Source organism: Cylas formicarius, unplaced genomic scaffold (genome assembly GCF_029955315.1).
Source record: "Cylas formicarius isolate icCylForm1 unplaced genomic scaffold, icCylForm1.1 PGA_scaffold_2__14_contigs__length_35257938, whole genome shotgun sequence".
Taxonomy (NCBI): domain Eukaryota; kingdom Metazoa; phylum Arthropoda; class Insecta; order Coleoptera; family Brentidae; genus Cylas; species Cylas formicarius.
This window is the reverse complement of record NW_026844319.1, coordinates 11,633,245-11,659,205: the sequence shown is the minus strand read 5'-3', so window position 1 is coordinate 11,659,205 and position 25,961 is coordinate 11,633,245. Positions and strand designations below refer to the sequence as shown.

Below are 25,961 nucleotides of genomic sequence, written 5' to 3'. Positions count from 1 at the left end.
TAATTGTTGGGGCCTCTAAAGAAATGTTTGCTAGTACCTAAATCCGTTAACGTGCGAAGCAAGTTTGGTCAAGCTTTGTTTACCCATACCCCCAACTCCAACCAGCAACGCATTGCCTCTTTCGGATCGCAAAATGCGTGCTATCCGTATGCAATGTTCCATCGCTTTCATAAAGAATATAACCTTCATGTCCTTGTTGTTCATCAGATTGTAATCATCTAAATAATCCTACGAGGGTGAACGAAGAATGAACGATTGAACGATTATTGGTAGCGTTCCTAGCTGTGTCATTTATACATATACATAAATACATTCTTATATATTATTTGGATACGCTGTCGCATCTAATTCAAATTTAATTGCATTTATCTAACGCTAATATCAAATACAAATAATGGCGCTGCCGTAATTTTTTTGCAAATGTCAAAACTAATATTTTTTTTAGAAAAATTCAAATAATTTTAAATTGTGCATCCTAACAATCTTTGTGATCTATCGTTGACTCACTATTTTCGACTGTTTTAATATTGTCAAAATCACTATATTCTGAGATTTTTATGCTTATGTACTTTAATTTCATTATTTGCTGGATGACTTTGCCCTCAAATTCCCATTTGAACTTTAATGGTGCTTTTGATGTTGTAATACATTCACTTTTTTGGATCGATATTATCATACTGAATGATGTTGCTCATGGAGTTCCTTGTCTTTGCCATATATTTTCTATGGTTTGATGAGGTTATGTGGAATTTACCTGATGTAAAGAACGCGAATAACGTCCTTTAGGCGCACTCGATCCACTATTTTTCCATATCAATGATCAATGAATATGCTAAACTGTTGTATTCAAATTATTTTTCTATTATCTCTCCGAAAACCGCGTCTGTGCATGATCTGCCTGGTCTAAATGTATCTAATGTATCTTTCCGATTAAAATAACGTATTTAACCTTCCAATTAATACGCATATTACAATGGCCGTTGAATTACCAATCGCTTCTTCAAATCGGTTGTAAATGAGGCTCAAGTAAAACTTGAGAAATAATGTGGAACTCTGGAAAGCATTACTTCACATAGAAACCATATTTACTACTTGTCCAAAAATCTCTCAGCATCTTGGGTTCGTTAAAGACAAAGTTCTGTTTGAGATAGCAGGAATTTCCAAGTATGTGCGGCAAGGAATGTATTGGAGAAACTATTAATACTTAACGCATTTTTGGTTAAAAACTTGTTTTTTCAGCCAGAAGCGTAGACTCCAGGAGTTATTATTATTATTATTACCATAGTGTTTATCCTAACTTCTGAAACCATGATGTTAATGCCAATCCAGTCTTAAAATTGATTCTCCTTTTTTTTTGCAAAATGTATACTTGTCAGATAGATCTCTTGCTACATAACTGTTCTCCAGAAAAGTGAAAACAAATAGCTAATTTTTCGCTGTGAAAGGTATACGTTATTTGACCTCATGGTCAAGAATCCCTCCGATGTTTTTTGTAGCCACTTAAACTGTATTCATCCTAACATACGTTTTATTATTGAATTAGGAACTAATAATAATCTCCCATTCTTAGATATTCTTATCAATAGAAAATTAGACCTACTTAGACCTTCAGAACAAGGAACCTCATTTTTATGGAGGATTTAGTCTAACAATCTTAACAGTTGACATTTTAAATGATCGCCAGAAACTCATAAATAACAATGGCATCCGTGGAAGAGTATAATTGTGAAGTTGATGAAAAGTACACACTATATGAGACTTTGTACTCACAGTTTTAGTGACAATCTTTAACCTTTACTTAAACCCAATCTTATACCCTTCGTTTAGGTCCACGCCCTCAAGTAATAAGAACTGCTCAAAATATCCAATTATCAATGATTATGATAAAAAAACATCGGACTTTTAGATAGGTTCCACGTTCTCCACATCTCTCAGTTTTAGTTTTTTCTGCTGCTTTCTATAGAAAAAAATCACAGCGAAGATACGAGTGATCGCCAAATGCAACATTTTAAACCTTTAGTGAAATATAAGTGCAACAAAACTCACCTCAACGGATTTTCAATAAATTTAAAACCTGAAAAGTTGAAACATTCCGTATCAAGTCAACGAAATATTTCCCATGTTTTTTTTTAAATTTTATTCTTGAATGTAAAATATCTAGTTATGCACTGACCAAGTGTGAGGAAAGTGTCACTTTAAGACATCATCAATATTAGTAATTCTGAATTACCATTGAATAATTTTCAGATACTGAAAATAATTATCAACATAAGTAATTGAGGGAAAGAAATTATGAAATTTAATAAATCAATTTTTATACGCCGCAGCCTCAATTACTTGCGGCATATTCATCCAACAATAATTAACATTTTTTGGCACTCACTTGTAAAATATTTTTGACTTTGTCAACATTTCTCAATTCCTCGTAAATGCGATTTTCTTTAGCTGCCCCAAATTGCATGAAATCTCCAAACAGCAGCACTGGAGGATCTTCAATCAAGCCTTCTTCTGGTAGCTGCAATACCGCCGTACCAAAATGTCGAGCGCAAATGTCCTTCATTAGGAAGTAGAAGTATGACTTGTCTTTGACGTTTATTAATCTATGAACAAAAATGCATCTGAGACCCACGTGGGGAGCAGTTATTGAAAAAAGGGTCGCAGATCACTTTAAACTCAATTAAAATTCGGTTTTTATTGAAAAATGTAAAGGGTGATCCATAATTCAGAACAAGGGACCTCAGTTTTATGGAGGATTTAGTCTAAAAATTTTGGCAGTTGACATTTAAAATGATCGCCAGAAACTCATAAATAAATAAATAATAATTTGATGAAAAGTACACAATATGAGACTTTATCGTCACAGTTTTAGTTATTCTAACTCTGCGCTTTACCACTTCATATGACAAAAAACGTAACATCTTTGTGTTTTTGAAGTTTTTGAAGAAGCAGATTGTCAATTATTTCCTATTGGTTTTATTTTATTAAATAAAAAAAACAACTAACGAAGCAGCGTTTTAATATATTTTTTCTTAAAAACGTCCCTTTTTCTGCCCTTGTAATTAGTCTTAAAACTGATCCTTAATTTTGCACATTTTAGTGTTTTGTGATTTCTGTTTTGCCTATTATGACTTAAGTCAACTAAGCTATTTATGCTTGGCGCATTTTCGTTGAAAACTGTTTTTTTTAACCAGAAGCGTGGACTCAAAGAGTTATTAATGTTGTTTGTCCTAACTTCTGAACCAATGACAATGCCAATGAGGTCTTTTGTTACAATTGGTTTTCCCTATATTTTTTCTACAAAATGTATACTTGTCGCATCTCTCAATACACAACTATTCTCCAGAAAAATGTAAATAAATAGGTACATTTTGCGTCGATTGTTTATAAACCAAGCTTGCTGACGTTTCGCCGATGATCATCATGGCTTCTCCCGAGCTTAATTGAAACTGACATGTATTTTACTCTATACGTGCTTACGTATTGTTTGAGGGGGACGGAGCTAAAGGATGGGCATGCACATTGTCTCAGATGACTGATTCTCAAAGATAAAAAGGTTATTTAGCGTCATGGCCATGAATCCCTCCGAAAATTAGAAACTAATAATAATCTCCCATTCTTAGATATTCCTATTAATAGAAAATTAAACCTAACATTCGATGATTCTGTTTACAGAAAGCCTACGCACAAACACCGATACCTGCATTGTCAGATCACAATCCGGCCCGAAAATCATCGGCTATCAAATCTCTTCTTTACAGAGCCGTAAAACTATCTCAACCCGACTCACCAAACCCAGAATTGAGACCCCACACTTCCCAGTTTTGTCCTTCCTTACATCCAAAACGTCACTATTTAGCACTTGTCCAAAAATCTCTCAACAATCGTCTATCCTTCGAATACAAAATTCCGTTGATATATCGGGAGTTAACAGGAGGACGCAGGAGGAATGCAACAGATTTGTAAATTGAGAATAAATAACCTTGTTTGTAGGAAGCTTGGGTGGGAAATATTGACAAAAATGTTTATCTGTTTTTGACTACGATTTTTTCATCTCGAATATTTTATGCAAAAACGCATACTCACGAAAAATAACAATCCTTTCATAAAGCGGTCCAATATTTCTATAAAAGATTACTTGAAACTGATTAGACTAAATTAAAAATTAACGCGGAATTTTTGACATTATTGTGGCTTGCTCTATTATTGTGTTCATAGCAGCATACTCTTTGTTTGAGAATTTTGCTTTGTTTGTTAAACTTGCCAACTATTTTCAAATTAAACAATCAATTATTAACAGTATCGATCGTTAAGAGTACGCATTCCAAAAACAAAACCCAATTTATGGCCACTATACAAGCCATTGTGATCAACCATACATTTGTTAATTCACTAATATTGTAGCAAGCATTCTTCTTTGAGGTCTAAAATTCCTTGAGTCGAACTGTTGTAACTGTGTTGAAGCAAATTTTGTTTAATGAGATATATCGATGGGCCAAGTTTGATTCTATCTATCTATATCTTACCTATCGTGGAACACGCGCAAGCACTCGTGGTAAAATAAACGGTACATTTCGCTTTTAATCCTGAGAGTTCCGGCGTCGGCTTGTGTTACGCCCTGTATACACTTGGAAAGATCCCTCAGATTGAATACGTAGTGCGACTTGGAAGGAGTCGGCAGCAAATCGTCAGCGATTCTCTCGTACACGTCTACGGCAGCGTTTACTATCGAATCCCCAAGATCCCGAACTTCGTTGGAGAACGTCGAAAGAAAGCCTTTGAGGATGGCCTGAAGGCAAACGTTTTAATTTTTGGTATGCTAATACCTTAGTTCATATACGCGACATATCTGACTTAAACTTCTGTTCAAAATTTTTGATTTGTAGAAATTTGTAGAAGCATTTTAATAATTTTAAAAATTGAGGAGAAAGATATTTGGGTTAAGTTTTTTTTTTTAGTTAAGCAAGCTGATTTCCACACTGACCCAAGTACGATTAAAGTTAAAATGATGGTTAAGGCTAGAAACAACGTACAGGGTGTCCCATTATAAATCCCACATTGAAGTTTAAATTACTAAAGTTGGATCATCTTTCCTAAACTTTCCGATTTTACAATCAAAAATACAAAATAATAATTTTATCTGTCAAATTTTGTTAGGTAGACATTTTGTTTTTGTTGTTTATTTGAATGTGTCAATCGATTGCATTGTTTCTCCTGATTAAAATTAAAATATCACACATTTTATCTTAAGAATGCAAGTTAATGAAAAACTTGATGTCTTATATCTTCAACGTATTGTATTGAATTGCAGAAACTAGACGCTTAGAGGTTGAGAAAAGTTCAACAAAGACTCTTGAGTTTTGCCTCATTTTATTAGAACGAATTCAAGAATCACCTAATTTTATTCACAAAATGTTATAATGCGGCCTCTTCGCCTAATTTAAAAAACACACATTTCTGAAGCGAAAATCCCCACAAAATTTTGCCAAATAAAAAATCAGGTCGGCAGTCTATAGAAGTTTGGTGCGGAATTATTTCTTCTAGACTTCTGTGACCCTGTTTTTTCCAACGAAGTGTGACAGGCGACCGATTTTTCGATTTCCTTTGATTTAGAGTTAAAGAAGAGTGCCGTGCTGTGATTCCAAATATAGTATGTTAACAGGACGGGACACCATATCACAATGTAAGAGTAAAAGAGTGTTTGCAAAATACAATATCTGGCCTCCTAAGAGTCCAAATCTTACTCCCCTTGAAACATTTTTATGGGGAATCATAAAATTGAGAGTATATAGAAGAAGACCGGTAAGAATTTTGAAAATACAAAACAGAATACGAGAAGAAGTCGAGGCACTAAACGGGCAACCAGAACTTCTTAGAACGAACTAACGTTTTCGTGTATGCGTGCAGATAAATGGTGATAATCTTTATAATGCAATTTTTTTGTTATAAGTAAGGTAAGTAATACGTATTATACAGTAGAACATCATACAACAAATAAACTCTTTTGCAATATTTAAAAAAAACAGTCAACAGAATAAATATATATATATATATATATATATATATATATATATATATATATATATATATATATATATATATATATATATATAGGAAAACTTTATCTGAAGAAAACCCTATCGTCAGATAAACAAAACATGCAATAAATCCTCAGCTCTTAATTTTATATCATACAGGGTTGGTCAAAACTAATGATTTACAAGTTAAAAAAATGGTGAAAAGTGCATATTTTTTTAAATGGAATGGAGATTCTAACAGCAAATTAAAATCCCTTTCGAATGATGTTGCCATACACCTAAATCCTTTGGTTTCTAAGAAAAAGCAAGTTTTCAAATAGAAAATTTCACACAGAAAAATGAATCTAACTTTTACATTAGGTGTTCTCCATTGCATTCTAAACACTTTAAAATCCGTTGAAGTGGACTGATGGTAGTGGCATTCTTTATTTCTCATTGATTCTATTTGTTCAAAGTTCTGCACCGTTGTGAAATTGACGCACCCAGTAGGTAAAAATCTATAGCCGTGAAATATTGGTTATTAAATAACTCGTATAATTCGTGTGACACCTCTTCAGCCGGTGCCCCATCTATTTGATACCAATAGTTTCTGGAGGCTAAGATTCTCAGGAAAATCACTTTACCACTGTTCTTAATATTTGAAACTTTTTTACAGTACCATCCCCAATTCAGTAGCCCATCCCCTTCCTATTGGACAAAAAGACATGTTATCAAAGTTTACAGAATTTCTATAGACTTTGGTATTATCGGTTCTAATCGAAGGTAAACATGTCACCGGTAAATACCACAAAATTTTTTCTAAATTTGTTTAAACTTTTGAAGCACTTACTTTAAATATCGACTTCAAAACGAACTCATTGGGAGGCGGAAATAGCAGCATGCCAAAGTGCCTGACGAATCTGGGAGTCAACGGGTTCCGTCCGCCACCGGGAGGTGCGCAGGCGCACATCACCACGACGTCTCGTATTTCCTTCCAAAACAGTTTTTCCCTGTCGTAAAGTCCTCCGTGGTCTATTAGTTGTCTGATGAGTTCAATTGGGGGCTGGGCCCCGTACGTCTCCAGCCTAGGCATGTTGACATCGTCTACGAATACAATTACTCGTTTGCCCATCGGAGCCCCCAGGAGAGTTCTTTTCTTCCTCTCCAATTTCAATTCTATCATTTCTTGCGTACGCACGCTGCTGGTCTGGGCTGAAAAGTGAATCGTCGCGGGCACAAACTTATCCGTACTTCCCAAATGTTTCAAGACGTGTTTCGCAATCACAGATTTTCCCACCCCCGTATACCCTGTGATCATCACCGGATGCCCGATATCGATCAGCCGTTCCATGATGTACGCGAACTTAACCGTATCTAGGGTCGGCACTAGAGTTTCAAAAAATTGAACGTCTCTGTCGTAAATAAACTGCGGCATTATCCTCTGCCAGGGGTTCAGCCTACGCGCCTGGACATCCATATACAAGTACCAGAGATCTTGTCCAGGGGGAAGTCTCGCGTCTTTAAAGTCATCAAACTGATTTTGAATGAATACTTCGAATTTTTCTCTACCCTCCTCCTCTAGGTTGCCACCCAATCCCCAAATGTAAGAAATGACAAAAGTCTGACACAAGAAGTTTCGGACTTTGCTCTTTTCGCCAATCTTCTCCATGGCGCCGGGCATGGTCAAGTGACTTTCAAGAAGCGAGCATATCATCGCCGCCTTACTGATATCCACCTGATGAATCGAGTAGTCGCAATTCTTTTTTATAAAGTTAAAACCGGGCTCGACAAATTCGAAAAGGCTCAGTACAAATTCTTTCAGCTCGTCGTTTAATATTTTATCGTCGATCGTCTTAACCCAGGATTTTACGTACGGTAACCATTTCAGTTCGTCAGGGTCCACGTATACCATACCACATCTAAAAACCGTTAAATAAATAAAAAAAATTATTTACGTTTAAATTGGAAATTCGATTTCGTATAACCCAAATGAGTTTTTAAGGATTTGAAAATATATAATATAAGGTTTAGTTTTCAAACAACATACGCAGTAAATGATTTCGCTTCCGATTTATTCTGTTTTAATTTTGTAGTTTTTAAAAAATCATAATATGTAATTTTTTTATAGCTTGCAACTGATTCTAAGCAACTCGACAAGTTTGAACGATTATCTCGAAGATGCTGACGATAAGATTACGGTAAACAAAATATCCATATAAGTCACCGGAGAAATGCAGCCATTCGAAATCGGTACAAACATCGAAATTACTGAGAAGAAAGCCAGCAAGATTCAAATTACACCTTGCCTTATCTAGAGATTTCGCACAAAAACGCAGCACGATAGAACACTTTCATTCGAATCTTATAAATAGAGGAATAATGGCAACTCGAACTTGACGATGTCAAATATACGGGCTTCATCGAGACATCAAAAGTATTTACAGGGAGAATAAACCTTGATAGGGCTGTTAATTTTAAAAATAACGAATGGTCTTTGATGGGAATTCTATTTGAAGGGGTAGCATTAAACAATTTCACTGAAATATTAAGGCAAGAGCTATGACTGGGCACATTGAATCATCCGAATTTTATATCATTATTTTCCGTTTAAATTTTTTATTAAATTATACAGATTTCTAAAACGTAGGAAAAATTAAGCTCATAGGTATTTGTAGGTTCTTTTCCTAACTTACTTACACTTACTACTTTCTGAGCAACCAATTAACCCAATTAATTAAATGTAAAACCATAATAAGAAACAATGAAGTAAATGAAATGAAATTAAACCACAATAATGATACTTTTCACTTTCAGATTTGGTTTTACCAGCAACTATTAATAATTAATGTCACAAATTAGCGGTTTACTGACCTACTGGATGTAATCTCTATTCCTAATGCTACACTGTTAAAATGACGGGCTGTATTAAATTATTAAAAGAATTAGTTACCGGCTGACGGTTGCCGGGGAAGCATGCGATAAATCTCCGACTTCGAAGATCATGTGCACATACGGAGTTAACTTTATTCTCTCCGAATTCGCGAGGCATAACATCTTGTTATCGTCCAGAACAGTGTTTAAATTTTCAATCCAGTTCGCGTCGACTGGCCCGTCGCAGACAATCCACTGATGATCTTCATTGGAAGCCTTAAAAAAACTCATCCCAATATATTTTTTAATATCTTAAATTCAATAAAAGTTTGTTACCTAATGCCAATTATGACAAAACAATGTAATGTTCGCTATAAAATAATCAGTATATTTACACTGAAAACAACTCATAATCCACCATATTAATAATTATAAAAACTTTAACATTTACAACTGGTAAAAATTACCCTGGTTTTCGTATGTGACGTACTTCGGCGTACGATTCAAAGGAATAAAGCTGAGCCACTTTATGAAATTGACGATATTTGTGGCATAGCCAAATATTTCAAATAACTCCTTTCTTAGTTCCTCAGTGCCTTGAGCCTGTGCTTCATCAGGTTCTAATTAGATTTGAGGTTAACAAGTAGACTCTTCTAATCACATATTATAATATATAATGCAACGTCTCATAAACGCCACTTTAGTTACTAGTTTGGAGCGAAGATTTAATAAGCCAGTGACTGGAGAAATGATATCTGCTATAATTTTTCTAGAGCTCATAGTTTCTTTTAGTAGATTTTTGCAAAACAGCACGAATACATTCACTCAGTGATGTGCGTCGTGCGCGTCAGAATTGACGAACGTCAAAATAATATCTGTTGCTAAAATCTACCAAAAACATCCCCTCCAATACCTATGACTAAGGTATTGTGTAAGGAGTAAAAAAGATATCTTTTCAAATTTTATGGCCACCAAATATGTTAAAATAATTGCAGTTTTTCCGAAACCTGCCCTTATTGCATGTATTTATTTATATTCGTGTTTCATAAAGAAGATCATTATTTTTTTTTAAAAAACTTCCACAAGCTACTGTAATACTATTTACAAAACTTCTGGATTGCTCATGAACCTGTTGTTGTTGAACTTGCAACGTTTCGCCAATGATCTTGTTGGCTTTTTAAGACCTTAACTGAAACTATATTTCAGAGCTTAATTGAAACTAAGTTGCTCTGAAGAAGCCAGCAGTATGACTGGCAAAACGACTCGACAACAACAGGTGCAGGAGGAATCCAGAAGTTTTGTAAATAGTAGTATTGTTTTCTCTAGCTGTATAATCGTTTATCTACTCTGTTCACCTAAATACTCAATTATACATCCAGATAACGTTCGGAAAGTGTCATTTTATTACGTCAGTTTCGTTTCCTACGGATCCCACCCACTTCGGACATTTCCGGGATATTACCGCTCGGGTTTGGGTTCAATCAGATGTTTTCGGAGATTTTACCACACGGCTTGAAGTTTGACGTTTGCCAATTACACCAGAAACTAACGGCCGTAGAAAAAGTATATTATGCAACACGTTCGGTAAACTTTTTAAGTCACTCGTTGATTAAGCACTGCACTACGCTCCGCTCTTGCTGATAAACTCAAATGCCGTTGCCACACTTGTTGCATATCATACTATAGAATTCATCTTCCCATCAATTCATACATGGGAGTCATGAACATTTGACAAACAGAATTGACAAACTTCAAAATTCAAGCAGTTCAGTAAAATCTCCGCAAACATCCGATTGCTCCCAAACCCGTGCGGTAATATCCCGGAAAAATCCGAAGGCACTCGGATCCGTGGGACAAGAAAATCATGCGATGGCGTAACGCTTTCCAGACGCTAGATCGTTGTATAATTAGGGATTTTACAGAAGGGAGTACAAAAAAATAAATTCTTAACACTCTATATACGCCATAGTAAGGAGAAGGCGATGGCGAAGTGTGTTTAAAAAATCCTACAATTTCTCTTAGAAGCAGCAGCGCCGCATCTCTAAAAATATTTGTCACCGATAGTCTGTTGGACATAGAAAAATCAACATTTTCTAATTTTTTTTACTAATGCATCTTCGGAAAAGGTACCTGCACAACCGCGCGCATCATCATTCCCATCAAACCGTCTTTCCACTCCAATGTAAAGGGGTTGATTTCCCCGTAAAGTTCGCCAAGGGTCACTGCTTTCGGATTAACGACTCGCCTGTGGACGGGTCGGTAGTACTGACCGATATGGCCGTCAGTGCTCATCCTCGTCAGCGCTCGACTCAGCGTCTAGGTGTGGGAGTGGGTAACTAAGGCGAAATCGTCAAAGTCTAATTCACTTACGTTTAGAATTTCGGTTTTGCCCCCTCCCGTGGGCCCCACTACCATTACGCCCCAACGTACAATCATGGTCTCGTACAACTGAATAATTTTGTGCACCATGCAAGTCTCTGGTTGAAGATTGTTTTCGACCATTACTTTGACGATGGTTTCTTCGAATACGCCGTAATCGGACACCGGCAATTCCAAACCGGGAAAGAGGTCGCTCAAAATTCCCTTAAAGAAAAATGATCAGCTCGTCAACAAATCAACCGATGGAGGCAGACCAAACCGCTGCAGTATTTCAGTGTAACATAATTGAAGAATTAACTAGTATTATATGGAATTCATATGCGACTAATAAGAGAATAAACAAGAAATTTATACACTAACGAAAGGTTTTTTACAGAGGGACCCTACGAAATAATACTCTAATTATTTTTAAAACTATTTTTTCGAAATAAATTTCCTCAGTCTGTGGAACTTGCAGGCACACTGTCTTTGGATTTATCCTGCATGAGATATTGACTCTATCTTATTGACTTCTATAGAGGTATTTAAGATGCATGCAGAGCAAGTGACCCTTAGTATCAGCGGTACTGGAGAAACCACTAGCATGTTTGACGAAACGTCAGTAGGACAAAGGCGATACCCGACGTTTGAAAAATCCAGGAATGTATCTGCAATTTCTACAATTTTTTATTCTTGTCAATTCATTTATTTTCATCAAAATTTAAGATATTTTAATGTATTCCTCGGATTGCTTTTATAGTAACAACTAAAAGAAATCCCAGTTCATAGGCCCAAAGCTGATATCGATGTTGAACTTAATTTTCAAAAACCTGAAGAAGTATTTTGTCGGCTACTTCGAAAAATTATTCAAAAGATATTTTCTGTAGCAAAAAGAGGTTTATAAACACAAACAGATTTAAAATCTCATTTTTAACCAATGACTTTCCAGCACTGAGTTTGAATTCCGCTTTTTTACATTAATATTCTCTCAAAATTGTCTAGATCTCGTTCAGTGTTTTGGGAAAACCATTGTTATAAATTATTTTATCTAATAGCTATATGAGTTTGATATTGTGGAATATCAACAACTTATTCAAACATGTATGATTATTTCACAATTTCTCAAATAGCTAATACTAAACTCGCAATTTTATAAGTTCGCAGTTATTATATAAATAATAGAATACAATCCGTCCTTCTTTGCTTTGCATTCGGACCAATACGTCACTCGGGTGCCTTCAAAATTTTAAAAAAGGAAAATGTGAATCACCATTTCATACAAGTAATATCGGATGTATACCATCAAGTATGACTTGGAAATTATTGGAAATTATTGGAAAGCTGCGTAAAACAATATATAGAATGGAAGAAATTAATTTTCAGAGGACAATCTACAACGGCTACATCACCTTTTCAATTAAGAAACGTGAGCAAAACAGAGCAAATCGAGCATATTTAAGATTGCAGTTAGACCTTATTAACCTATACAGTAGACACGAGTAGATGGCACCAAGACCATGCAAATGGAGAACATATTAGAAAATTAGATATTTCTGGAATAAACACGCAAACAGAATGAACAATGGCAGATTACCAAAAAGAACAATATACTAGTCCGGGGCAAATTCAAAGGAGGACCGTCGAGGAGATCAAAAGAATGCTGGATATCCTCGTGTGGAGAAGCTTTACTAGAATAAACAGGCGATAGCCTACAATATGAGAAACCGCATTAAAAGAAGGAGAATTATTAAATTCTAGAGAAAAAAAATGTCAGCAAAGATTTGCTGTCCAAGAATAATAATTAATTTTTACTAAAAGTCATCTCATGACATGCTAACGGAGAGGCCTGCATAGGAGCGCAGAGATCATGACCAATCAGAGCGCGTTTAAGGAATTTTATCCGATAAGCAAATTTTTTTTCGCTGAAACTGACTCATTAAAGTACCATCGTATGCGCTAGAGCGCAGCATCGAAAGATATATAGAGCCAAACATTTGTTTATTTCTTTGGACGAGTTAGCAACTTGGTTGCGTGGTTTACTTTTACTGCTATTTGGCATAGTTTAAAAATATCAATACAAATTTGTCAATTGCATTAGGTTTTGGAATTATGTGGAATCAAAACTGAAATATTGCTGTTGAATGTGTTGGACCAAACCTGAAACAAAATGGCGTCGTCCGCCAAAAACTTGGGCAAGTTACTGTCTCGTAGTGCCGATATGAGCACGACGTCTTCATTCCGATCAGGCGCTGCTCTTTTCAGTGATCCAGCCATGACCAATACGCTTTTTACCGCTCTCATACCAAAATCGTAATGATCTTGTTGAGACAACTGCTCGCTGCACAATTTGTACATTTGAACCATCTTTTGCGACAAATTTTTCGACGATTCGAAGCCTTCGGAGTACAAAATGACCTCGGCGATGAGAGCTGCAAGTGTCAAAATGGCAAATATTCATCGCGTTTGGATCGACAGTTACCGTAATCCGGAACCATCATCGCTATTGGTCTGAACAGGGCTTTCAAATTGTCCGGGAGTTCCGTTCGTCCAGCGTAACCGGGGTTCATGGTTATGAAAGCGGCGCACCGTTGCACGAGCTTAATTTCTCGACCCTCGAATATAAATCTGCGAAAAAGGCATTCAGTAACCTCAAAGCCCAGCCATAATTTTTTGATTTATAATGGTCCATATTTTACCCTTCTTAAAACTGAAGCACCTTCGTTTTAAGACCCTTAAAACGTATTTTATATATATAATGATTTTTTTGCAATTAAATCATTTTTGCATTTTTTAATCCTACCTTAATTTTCAGTTTTTTATTTATTTGTTCTTGAAAGAAGTGTGCTTGTTTTTTTTTATTATGTAGATAAAGTTTAGGAATAAACGGAATATTCCTTTTAAAATTGAACGAAATATGTGAGCTGTAGAATATGTATTCGGTGTATAAGGATTTATAAGGATTTTACAGAGTAAGCCCAACAGTAAAAGTTTTATAATAGGGTTTTTAAGCACGTCATAATGCCTTTTTAAAAAACATTAAGTAACCAATACTAAAGGTTTATTGGACACAACTTATATCGCCAATGATTTTCTTATAAAACTATGAAAACTGTTAAAAGTTGTGGTTTATTATAAATTCTTTATAAATATCCCTTAGTTGGGGGCGATGCTCACCTCGAGAGTTTTGCGGCTTTGGCGTTCCTTATCGTGATCAGTTGCTGAGCAATCACCGAAAGCACCTCGATATCGATCCTGTTAAATTCATCGAAGCAACACCATGCTCCGGACTGGGCCAATCCGGAGAAAAATCTGCCCATCATTTTGTAATCCAAACCTTCGGAACAATTAAACACCACGCATTGGATGGCCAGTGCCTTTGCTAAATCCTTGGTGGTTTCGGTTTTGCCGGTCCCCGCGGGGCCGGCCGGCGAACCGCCTAAATCCAGCTGTAGCGCCCCCATGAGGCACAAGTAGCACTTATCAGTTAGGGGAGTAATAACTAGAACACCCGCTGCGCCCAAGTATTCGTATCCGTAAACGTATGACGCACTGGACATTTTGGTGACGCAATCATCCAGATTCTCGTACCAATAGTATCTGAGCACTTTTAGCCATTCGAAGCTATTGCTGCAGGATTCGACATGTTAAGATCAACGGAAAACGCCATTTTTTTAATTCATACTACCTATCGGTGACGTTGTTTTTGACTAGATTGCTCACTGTATCGCGACCGTGCACGTCTATCGTAATTAGAGCTATGAGGATCGTTCTGGTTACGGGGTCCAGGTCGGTTCTGATTAATGCAGCCAAATCGTTCAGATCCTAATACAGGATAACACAAAAATTGGTCCCGAAAATTCAGCGACTGATTGTAGATATTTTTAAACAGCTGATTCGAAAAATGCCCCCAGATTTTTGCAGTTCTAATTTTTGAAATACATGTTAATTGATATTACTTATAATAAAGGTCAAACATAAAGAAATAAACATATACTTAATGGTTACAATATACAAATACACCTTGAATTGTCTCATGTCCAATTTTCATAAACTAGGTTTACCGGTCCTACTTAATCCGGTGCTCTTAATTACATTATTACTTATTTTCATACCTATCTATATGTCCATCTACCTGTACTTAATTTTGCATATTATTGAGTTTTCGAAAGTAAAATTGTGCTATAATTTTAAGTAAAACACTGAACTACGTTTCGTAAATATATATTGAACCGTTGTCCGTTAATATTAAAGGCATAAATAGGCACAAATGGATTGATTCCGGTTCTGCAACAAGAGCTGTAGTGCACTCGAAACAAGTGCCAGAAGCTGTTTGCTGAATTACTTTCATCCAGACAAAATTTTGTCTTAAAGGAGATGAGGACCTGCTGCCTTTTTTTGCTCAACAAAATAACCTGGTATTTTGCAACAATTTAACTCTTAGAAAAAATTGGTATGCCTAAATAAACTCCAGACGATCGTCTTTTTATTGACAGTTCAAAACGTAGTTTAAAATATTCTCTTCTACAAATATGGTTCAATTCCGGTCTACTATTTACCATGTAGGGCGTATATGAAACAATTGCATTAGTTTTGAAAAAAAAAAAAGAAATACGAAGTACGTCAGTGGGCAATTTGCGTTGATTTAAAAATTGTAATCTTTCTCTTTTGACATTAGAGTTGCTGCACAAAATATTATTTTTTGTGTCTTCGGCCAGCGGAGATAAAAATGAGTTCTGGGTTAATAAAATAGGCCTTTAAGAGACGACTCAAAAAAAAATGTGGTCAACGATATTTCGATTGAAATTATCAAGTTGGAGTTGAGAGTATCACGGAAAAACTAAAAGCTAGTATGGTCCTGAAATAAGGCAACGTGCTAAAGATCCGTTTGTGGAAATTATGGTCAATATTCTCAGTTATAACATGTATATAAAAGTCCACTATCTCCATAGCCACCTAGATCGGTTTTCAGAAAACTTAGGTGGTTGTAGTGAAGACCAGTGGTAAAGATTCCATTTGGATATTACAGATTCTGATGGACAAAATTTGAGGGATAGTTTTGGATTCTCCACCCAAAAATTATACTTAGGAACTATTGAAAATTCGCGGACAACAAAATGCTTCTTGGTTTGTGTAATAATTACCTCAGTGACAAAATTAGACTTACCCCGACACATTTTCTTTCATATTGTTGCAATTTCTTGGGCACGTTGCTTTCGCCGTCGAGAATTTCGTGCACGCCTTTGGCCCACATTATTTGGGATACGGCTAAAATTATTTGATTGGGGTGACTAACCGCCCATTCCGTTCTTGGTTTGGCCACGTAATGATTCATGGCGACTTTCATGCATCTTCTGAGTGATAAAACCATAGACTCTTCAACTTTTCCCAGCCAATCTTCGACATTGCCTCTGGCTTTTAGGCCTTTGCCGAGTTGAACTCGTTCTCCTTCTGGACTTATCATTGCTATAATGTCTGTTGTTAAGATGATAGTGGTAGATTTTCTAACTTCGTTTCCTTCGTCCAACGGCTTGGTGCCAAATTCCAACGAGGCAATGGCGTCGAAACACTTTCTCAAATGAGGTTGGACGGCATGAGGATTTCTGTAATGGAACTTATCTACCGTACGAAATTTCTAAACATCCAAAATTCTACCTGGTTTGTGCCAAAATATCCAGTAGTTCATCGTTGGACAAAAAATAAAATCGAGGAAACGCAACCCTTTTAACTTCCAAATATGACTCCAGGCATTTCATTATTTGCTCCAGCAGTCCGTTATTTCTTTGTAACGTTTCCAACAGACCTGGTTGAAGCGTCGCGTCAATAGCGAGTGGCATCTAAACACCACTAATTAAAGAGAAAATTTTGATTTATTAATATTGAAGGAATACCTTGGCCGTTCTCCTCATAATTTCCTTCCACGATTTGTCCACCACTACAAAAAGTTTTGCTTCGTTGGGTAGTTGCCTTTGTATATCAGGCGCCGAGAAAATAACTTCCAGGTATATCCAACTTTGCTGGCATGTCATCCATTCGTCCAAAGTTCTCGAAAACAGATCCAAATTTTTCATCCAATCGTCAACTCTAGATTTGATGGGGCCCACATGTCTGGAACTCGCAATGGTTATAATATTGATATTACTTTCATCTAGGACCACTTGAATGTCCTCAAGGGAACCTAATATATACACATCCTTCGCCTCCTTGTGTGGAATAACAATGTATTCCAAATATTTCCACGAGTCTTCAACCTAAACACATTTTACTTATACGAGGATTGTATAAAAATTTGTAGTGGACGTACCCTCCTCAACAAAGCCTCTAAGCTGGCTTCGCTACTGGCTTGTGCCGATATTTCCATCAACTCTTGATGAAAGCTAAATACGTTTAACTGTTCAAGCATTTCCAAAGTGATTATCTCTTCCGGTTTAAATTTGCAATTCAAAATATTTTCAACTTTTATCCAATGCCTGGGCTTCATTGCAGGATTTCTGAGATATGTTATTACGGGAAGCTAAAAAATCTACTTCGTTACATGTGCTCTGCAAGCATATTTTGCTGCTTTCTTGCCTTATCCTTCATCAAAACCACTTCGTCTTTCAATTTAGGTACGACAAGATTCGGTGGGAGACCCTTTTCTAATTGGGTAATGTTCTTAAGATTTCTAGTGGTGAACAGATTCATATCATCCGTATTTAAAGTGTTAAAAGCGGAATGGTACCATTCATCGACAGTTTTCGTCCAGGAATCAACGCTTTCCCACAGAAGCATACGCAGCTTTATATTATTCATCACCTCATCTAGAATATCGAACCTAAATACTTCCAACTACAAGAAAACATATCAATGTCAGCTCGTAGGTAATATCAAGGTGTATTTTACCCTAAATTGCCTCTGGTAGTTTCTAAATTCTGCTGCTCTTTTTTGACAATTTAGCAAACGCTCATACAAATCCGTTAAAAATTCTGTGATTTCAACAACGTTAGAGGTGATGTCGTATAGCCAGGGTTGCTGGAATGAACAACAAATTACCTCAATCACACAAGTATTCTAAAATGGCCCCAACCATGCATTCATCATTAATGCGCCCGGCTTCTGAAATCAAAGCGCTTATCTCCTTGTTTAGTTGCTCGCTGAACGCTTTGGTAATTCGTCCTGTGTCTTCGATCTTTTTGTCGATCAGGTTTCTTAAGTTTCCTAACGATACGCTCAGGCCCAAATAATTCGACATATCCTCCGCCGAAACCGGTAAAGTGAACTCCTCTATTATATCGTAAAGTTCCTTGCAGTAATCCAGTTCGTCGTCCATTTTATCAAGTTTATCCGTCGATACTTCGATATATTCGAGATGCTTCACGAAGTCCGTTGTGGTTAAAGGTTCTTGAAGAAGGCGCGCTTCCGTTTCCTCAACGTCTGTCATTAACGCGTTGATTTTGTTTCTGCCTATCCTGAAGTTAAATAGTTCGTTCATAACTCTTCTGGATACGACAGCCATCTGGTTACCATGGGATAACATCTTTGACGATTTCTAGTAATCTTTTAGGTTCCGGTAAGACGGTGTCTTTAAACTGGTCGAGCATCAAATACAGTAGCCCCAACGGCTGTTTGCTCACCAACTTTTCCACGGTAGACAATTCGTCATTGTATCGCATGCACATAGTGCGAAAATTCTCTATCACTAAAATACAAAAAAAAGTGTTCGTACCCGCTCGAGATGAATGTCAATATTTACCAGTTTCATTCTGTACGTCGCTCTCGTGAATATTTATATCCTCTGCAAAAAAATGTCTTATAAATTCCAATCTGTTGATGTACAATCGTGCTGCGTCATAATTCGACTTGAAGCAATCGAATATTTCGCATTTGCTTCGCTCCAGCGTTTCGTCTTTAGATAGATAAAATTCCAGGCTGGGTCCCCAACTACAAATTCTGTCCTCGACTTTTTCGTTAATGACCGGTCTAAAATACGTCAGCAACAATTTGGAGGGCCCGCTATTTGCAATACTAAACTAACGTGGTAAATGGAGAGTAAATTGGATCGGCTACAAATGGCTTGTATTCGTTGGTGTGTTGTTCCCACAAGTCAAATAACTGCTTATAAATGTATACTGTGACGTCTAAGGTTGGGTCTAGGGACATTTCGTGGGGTTCGACGAAGACGTTTACTATGAACAGCGGGTACTGCGAAAAAGAATTTTATTTAAAGTCGCAGACTGGCGGATCAGTTAAATGAACGTTAAAATATGAGAATCAGGTTTAAGTGATGCTTATTTTCTGCCATTGCCATCCAAAATCTTTAAATGGTTTAAGCCGGTAGTCGTTTAAGACAAACTAATAAACAACAGCCAAATTGAATGCGGTGCTTCTATCTCAGTGGAAACCAGTCTAGACACTCAGACACGCACTTATTACGCTGATTTCTAAGTATCGACTGGCTCGTTTATTATGAGATAGTACCTTATATCAGAAGTTGTAAAACTATCAAAATGACAAAAGTTACTTAGATTCACTTATACTTCCAAACTGTTTTATTGTTATAGATACAGGGTGTTTTTATTTTCGTGGTTATTTGAAATGGTACACATTATTTTAACTCACTAAGTTTCTCCAATATTTTGAATTTTTTGTCAAAAGTGACATTTGCTCGAATTCTCCGAGCCTTTGTTACATATGAGAGGTTGATTTTCTTATATAACAGGATGTCCTTTAGTGGTTTGTATATGTGATATTTGTATAAAATACAAACATCCTGCGTATATAACAACATAACATTTTAAAAGTAGTTGTTGTTTTGCAAAATTTTAAACGTTTTTGAGATAATAAAAGAGCCAAGTGTTAAACATATATGACAATTGTTTCTGTCCCTGTTTTAACAAAAAAATATATTGAAAAAGAAACTTCGTGTGAGCCCAGTGATTTTGACGTTGCCTACATTATGAATGCTTGTAGAATTTTCTTTAAATGAAGGGTCACTATGTAAAGAAGCCACGACAAACACCGCCGTCTTGCTGTCTTTGTTCCTTAACTCCGCAATTTAATATTTCATATTATTTCATAACAAAAAATAAATTATAGATTTAAATGCAGAGGCATACACACGATAAATGGCTATGAGTGTAAGAATGCTATTAATGTTTTTATTTGGTAGTAGGCATTTTTAGGCCAATAAATCAAACCGTTCTGGTTATCTATGAATATATTCTGTTATATTGCGTCCTGCATAATTTCAATTATATAAATAATAAATACATATGAAATAAAATTAGTCATCCGCGAGTATAATTAATGGTTTTACGTTATCCCAAGTTTTTTTTATAATTATTTCTCGCTTCAACTACATGACTAACAAATTCTTTACAACTGCTCTCTGGTCTAACTTTCTTTTTAATTCGACCATATCATTTCTATCGGATTCACATCGCCGCTGTAAGGTAATCTAAAGGCTATATTACCGAATTTTACTATGACCTCGTCTACGAAATAAGGTTTATCATACGATTGGGTTCTTGAAACTTCAACTAATTGTTTTTTTGTATAAGCAAAGGTCATGCTGACTAAAGAACTTTTGCAATACCTCTTTTTTTCTGCTGATCGTTGGTTCTTTTTTTAGTTAAAGCGCTGTGAAAAACTAATATTATCATAAACTATTACGCTGCCTCGTGGAATTTTTAGAAGATATTTTTTTCCGTATTTTCAAAAAGTTCATTAGTCATGTACTGATGGTAGTCTAATGAGCAGCCTTTATAGTTTTTGGCTGCCAGTAAATCGATCATTTTCTTTCCTTTCTGTTGCAATGATTCAAGTGACGGAATGTGATTACTCTCATCCATCCCTACGAATCCACTGGGCATTATAATTCCTAAACACTTTCATTATGTGTTTATCACATCGTTCCTTTCTTTCTAGTGAATTATTATGCCAGTTAACTCCACTATCCTGCCAATGGCAAAATATAAATTATTAAAGGATATTTTATCTGCTAAGTTAAAGCTTCAGGAATGTTATAATAAACGTTGACTAATGTTTTTCAAAGAGGCTACAATAGGCTACTGTAATACGATTTACAAATTTTCTGGATCCTGCTGCCTCGATTGATTATAAATCAAATTTGCTGACGTTTCGCCAATAATCCTGTTCGCTTCTTCAGAGCGTAACTGAAACTAGCTCGCATTCTACTCTGTACCTACTTATATATTCTTTGAGAGGGGGGAACTAAAGGAGGGGCATCAAAATTGCACCTTGTAAATTTTAGCTTCATATACTCTTGCAGCACATTCATATGGTTCGTTGGCGATACTACTAAAATAAAAGTACTTTCTGATAAACCCTTGAAAACTGGCTTTTTCTTGGTTTATTGCTCGGTTTATTGAGGGTAAAGATTCTTCCGTTTATGATAGGCCAGGCAAGTCAAAAGTAAACAAAAAATAAGTTTTTACTTATTTTAACCTGTATGTTATTCAATTGACTATAGGTTAAACTGCAACGCAAAACGCAAATAATGATTGGACTTTATAGTAACTAACTGTATCCAATCGGTGGAAGGTTTGTACGCACATTCCTCAGCTGGCCTCTTTAGATCGTAATGGTTGTGAGATAAAGAGTTGGGAATAATTTTCTGACGCACCTGTGGATCACCATCTTGCCTCGGACACTCTAAAAGCACTTCCAACTCATCAGATTCCAGCAAAGCCCGATCTGGCAAATATTTCGAATGTCGCTCAAACAATAGTTTGAGTTCATCAATTGAATTGGTAATCAATCTGTGTAGCATTGTAATGGTCATATAGTCCACCAAAATTATGTAACTACGAAAAACTACAATAGTTTTTGAAGACATTTTTGAAGCAACCATACCATGCGAGCCTTTGACAGAATTTCTTCTTGCTGGCTTGCTCAATGTACGACGCCTTTTGGTGCCTCCTTCTTCGGTCGCCTCCTTCTTCGGGAACACGCTCGTCTACCACAAACCCTTTAGCGAGGAGCGCACCGTGACAGACATTCGATACGATTTCTTTAGCGAGAGTATGAAATTCTCGAATTTTTTCCTTTATAGTGTCCAGTTTATCCATCTGGAATGTACGGGGAGCACCGTAAGGCTGGTTGCATAGAGATTTTTGCATGAAATACCTGATTTTCGATGAAATAAAACAACCAAGCGTTATGAGATAAGCTGAGATCGACAAAGGAGACGTCGGCCATTTTATAAGACATTTGTTGGATGTCGAGTAAACCGTGTCTCAATATCGGATTCAATATGAACATATTCTCAGCCAAATTCTTTCGCGCTGCGTGGAATTTTGCATAAACAATGTTCTTCCGCCAAACATAGAATCCCTTGACGAGACAGATTTAGTTATACCGGGTGTATCAAAATGAACGCAACCCATTGGGATCTCGGAAACAATAAGAAAGGACCCCACTGCATTAAATTATAGCAAAGTCGCCTACAGGTGAATCTGATAACATTTGTGGTCATCTTGTGATGTGATTCTAAAAGTTTTCTAACATTCGAACGTTTTCCAGTTCCCCAATTAGCAAAATTGTTACTCGGAAGCTTCTTTGTTAACCATTTTTGTTTATCTTTCACTAAAATTTTAACTAAATGCCAAAATATGAGGAATGGAAACAGAAAACTACCAATTAACAAAAGTGAGTAAAATTCCTATAAAGAATTCCAAACGGAATTTATAAAGTAAAATCTAAGATCAATTTCGTATTTTAAGGATACCCTTGCAGAAATATTACGGTAACGGAATATTCTAATCAGTTTTTATTTTTGTTTTGTACATTTTAAAATTACTATTTACAAAACTTCTGGATTCTTCCTGTGTCAGTTGTGAAATTTAACTTGCTGACGTTTCGCCAACCATCCTGTTGACTTCTTTTGTACGTGCTTATATATTGTTTGGTCTTGGATGACTGATTCCTATATTAGTGAAAGATAAAAACCTGAGTCGCGGTTAAGATTTTTTGATTGCTTATAGATTTCTGTAGATACTCGGATTTTTCGTTGGTACAGGAATTGATTACATTCAAGAATTGTAGTTTTATCGAATAAAATTTATGACTTCTTTATTTGTCTTAAAGCTGTTTCATGTTCTTTGAGCCTAGTTGATATTCTTCGCCCCATCCCTCCAATGTATTCTTTTCTATCAAAGATGTTGAGAGTTTTGAACAAGTGGTATATCTGGTTTTGACGTTATATTTCTTAAGAACTTTTGTTCTGTCAGTGATGTTTTGGATGTGAGGAAGAACAACAGTGGCAAATGTGAGATTTGGAAGACTGTGGTGAAGTGTATTTTGTGATGGAATGCTTAATATCTCTAACGTGGAAGTTATTAGAGATAAGAGCAGATGTAAGGTGTTTAAATTCTGGGTTTAGTGACCCAGGCTGAGATAGTTTTACGACTTTATAAATAAGATAGCTGATAACCGATGTTGTTTTTGGGTCGGATCGTGATGTGACAATGGTTTTCTGTAATAGTGGGGAACGAAACTGATCTGGTAAACTAATGCTTCCCGCACGCTAGATCGGTGTGTAATTGGGTATTTTACAGACGGGAGTAGAAAAACAGAATAATCCAATGTTATGTCGGTCGGTTGGTAACGGTAAAATGTATGTTAGAGCGTATAGAGTTTAAATGGTCAAGAAAATCTCGTAGGGATTCTTGACGGTGAGGTCAAATTACAAAAGTATCATCAACGTAGCGTTTCCATATTTTTAGTTTTAGATGGAAGGTATCGAGGACTTTATACACAGAGGCTTCCATAAATATATTCGCGATGACTGAGGATAACGGAGAACCCATAACTGTTCCCGTCGTTTGTTCAAAAATTTGGCCGTTATAAGAAAAATATGTTCCAGAATCAAACCTTCTTATCTTAATTGAAAAATGCTTCTTACACCTGTCAAATTTTTGAACAAACGTCGGGAACAATTATGGGTTCTCCATTATCACCAGTCTTTGCGAATACAGTCATCGCGAATGTATTTATGGAAGGCTTTGAGAAGAAAGCTTTTAACACCTCTAAAATCAACTTTATGGACGACACTTTTGTTATTTGAACTCACTATGAGATTTTCTTAGCCATTTAAACTCTGTACGCCCTAATATACTTTTGACCATTAAATTAGAAAATAATAATATTCTCACACAGGCCGGTACTTAAATGCATTCTCACAACACCATCCGGCACAAAAATCATCGGTTAATTTACAGAGCCGTAAAACTATCTTAGCCTGAATCACTTAACACAGAATTAAAACACATTACGTGTGCTCTTCTCTCAAATAATTTCCATATTCGGCAATGACTTTGAAAGCAACGCCACACTTGCCACTATTGGCCTTCCTTACATTCAAAACGTCACTGACCACATATCAAAAGTTCTTAAGAAATATAACGTCAAAAGCAGATTTACCACTTGTTCAAAAATCTCTCAACGTCTTCGATCCATCAAAGACATTGCGATACCAGCATTCCATGCATATGCGGCAAAGGATACATTGGAGAAAACGTACGAAAAATATCAACTAACTTAAGGCTAAGACAAATAAACTCAGCATCAGCAGCCGCTGAACACAATTAAAACACACAAAATCTTATTCGATAAAACTGAAATTCTTGCATGTAGTCAATTCTTCTACAAACGAAAAGCTATAGAAATCTATAAGCAACCAAATAATCTTAACCGCGACTCAGGTCTTTACTTGTCACCAATAATCCCCTACAGATAGCATGCGAGGGAGTTTCAGTTAAGCTCTGAAGAAGCCAACAGGATGGTTGGCAAAACGTCTTCAAGTTTTGTAAGTAGTATTACAGTAGCCTGTGGAAGTTTCTTTGAAACAATAAAATATTTTAAAGCTGTTTTTCAAATAATTTAATTTCGCTCGAAATTTTAACTTTTGCAGTAATTATGAACAATTCAAAGAAAAATGTCAATAAACGTGGAATGTTTACAACTAATTTAAACTGTCGCTCAATATATCGTTCTTATTTAAATCTTTCAATTAGGATATTCTATTTACCTGTTCTCTTTATCAGTATATGATTTTGAAACTTTTGAAACAAATAAAGACTTGATACGACCGAAGCGAATGTTTAATAATCGAGTGACTAATGCAGTTTATCAACTTGTTGCATACTATACTATACTATAATTGGATATTTTAGGGTAGGAACTATTTTCATAATCGCAGATAGAAAACTTTGTATTATTTTGAGCAGGGAATGCTATTGCTTCTGAGATCCCATTTGATTTTGAAAGCCCGCGATACATAAAGGGCAAAGCACACTATCACTCGGATTAGATATCAGCCCACCAAAAACAACTTAAGTTTGGAATTGTTTCTTTTTTTGAGATATTGTGAAAAATGTTTTGATGCGTCCGTTTCACAGAAAACATAAACAAATTTAACAAAGAGGGGGACCACACTGTTAGTAACACCAAAATAACAAATGTTTAAAATAATTAGGCTAAGTTTCAAGTCAACCTTGCTGTTTTAAATCTCCCTATCAAAAGAACGAATGTTTATTAAAATAACCAAAAATAATAATTTTTTGCAATAATATATAATTATAATTTATGACTGGAGTAGTTTAGCATAAGCTGCAGATTACACGGTATGTCATATTATATCAACTGATAGCAGGTTGTATAAGTTATGGTGTAGTTGTTGCTGTAGATCGGCAGATCGTTAATAAATTATTAACTATAATT

At 35.9% G+C, this 25,961-nt stretch overlaps 1 protein-coding gene across 1 annotated transcript in view; it reads right to left on the bottom strand.

The window, feature by feature from the left end:
* LOC132698751 (dynein axonemal heavy chain 6) overlaps nucleotides 1-25,961 on the bottom strand; it is a 39,923-nt gene that overhangs the window by 9,761 nt on the left and 4,201 nt on the right. The window contains exons 6-29 of the mRNA XM_060664981.1: nucleotides 22,368-22,574; nucleotides 22,095-22,309; nucleotides 21,865-22,045; nucleotides 19,255-19,421; nucleotides 18,973-19,199; nucleotides 18,744-18,918; nucleotides 18,307-18,688; nucleotides 18,123-18,251; nucleotides 17,811-18,068; nucleotides 17,545-17,754; nucleotides 17,132-17,491; nucleotides 16,896-17,077; nucleotides 16,408-16,843; nucleotides 14,929-15,065; nucleotides 14,418-14,870; nucleotides 13,723-13,868; nucleotides 13,401-13,672; nucleotides 11,256-11,468; nucleotides 11,016-11,201; nucleotides 8,965-9,161; nucleotides 6,865-7,933; nucleotides 4,524-4,786; nucleotides 2,384-2,600; nucleotides 38-228 (exon numbers count right to left, since the gene is read on the bottom strand). Coding sequence (XP_060520964.1) covers nucleotides 38-228; nucleotides 2,384-2,600; nucleotides 4,524-4,786; nucleotides 6,865-7,933; nucleotides 8,965-9,161; nucleotides 11,016-11,201; nucleotides 11,256-11,468; nucleotides 13,401-13,672; nucleotides 13,723-13,868; nucleotides 14,418-14,870; nucleotides 14,929-15,065; nucleotides 16,408-16,843; nucleotides 16,896-17,077; nucleotides 17,132-17,491; nucleotides 17,545-17,754; nucleotides 17,811-18,068; nucleotides 18,123-18,251; nucleotides 18,307-18,688; nucleotides 18,744-18,918; nucleotides 18,973-19,199; nucleotides 19,255-19,421; nucleotides 21,865-22,045; nucleotides 22,095-22,309; nucleotides 22,368-22,574 — 6,473 coding nt within the window. The remainder of the gene's footprint in view (nucleotides 1-37; nucleotides 229-2,383; nucleotides 2,601-4,523; nucleotides 4,787-6,864; nucleotides 7,934-8,964; nucleotides 9,162-11,015; nucleotides 11,202-11,255; nucleotides 11,469-13,400; nucleotides 13,673-13,722; nucleotides 13,869-14,417; nucleotides 14,871-14,928; nucleotides 15,066-16,407; nucleotides 16,844-16,895; nucleotides 17,078-17,131; nucleotides 17,492-17,544; nucleotides 17,755-17,810; nucleotides 18,069-18,122; nucleotides 18,252-18,306; nucleotides 18,689-18,743; nucleotides 18,919-18,972; nucleotides 19,200-19,254; nucleotides 19,422-21,864; nucleotides 22,046-22,094; nucleotides 22,310-22,367; nucleotides 22,575-25,961) is intronic.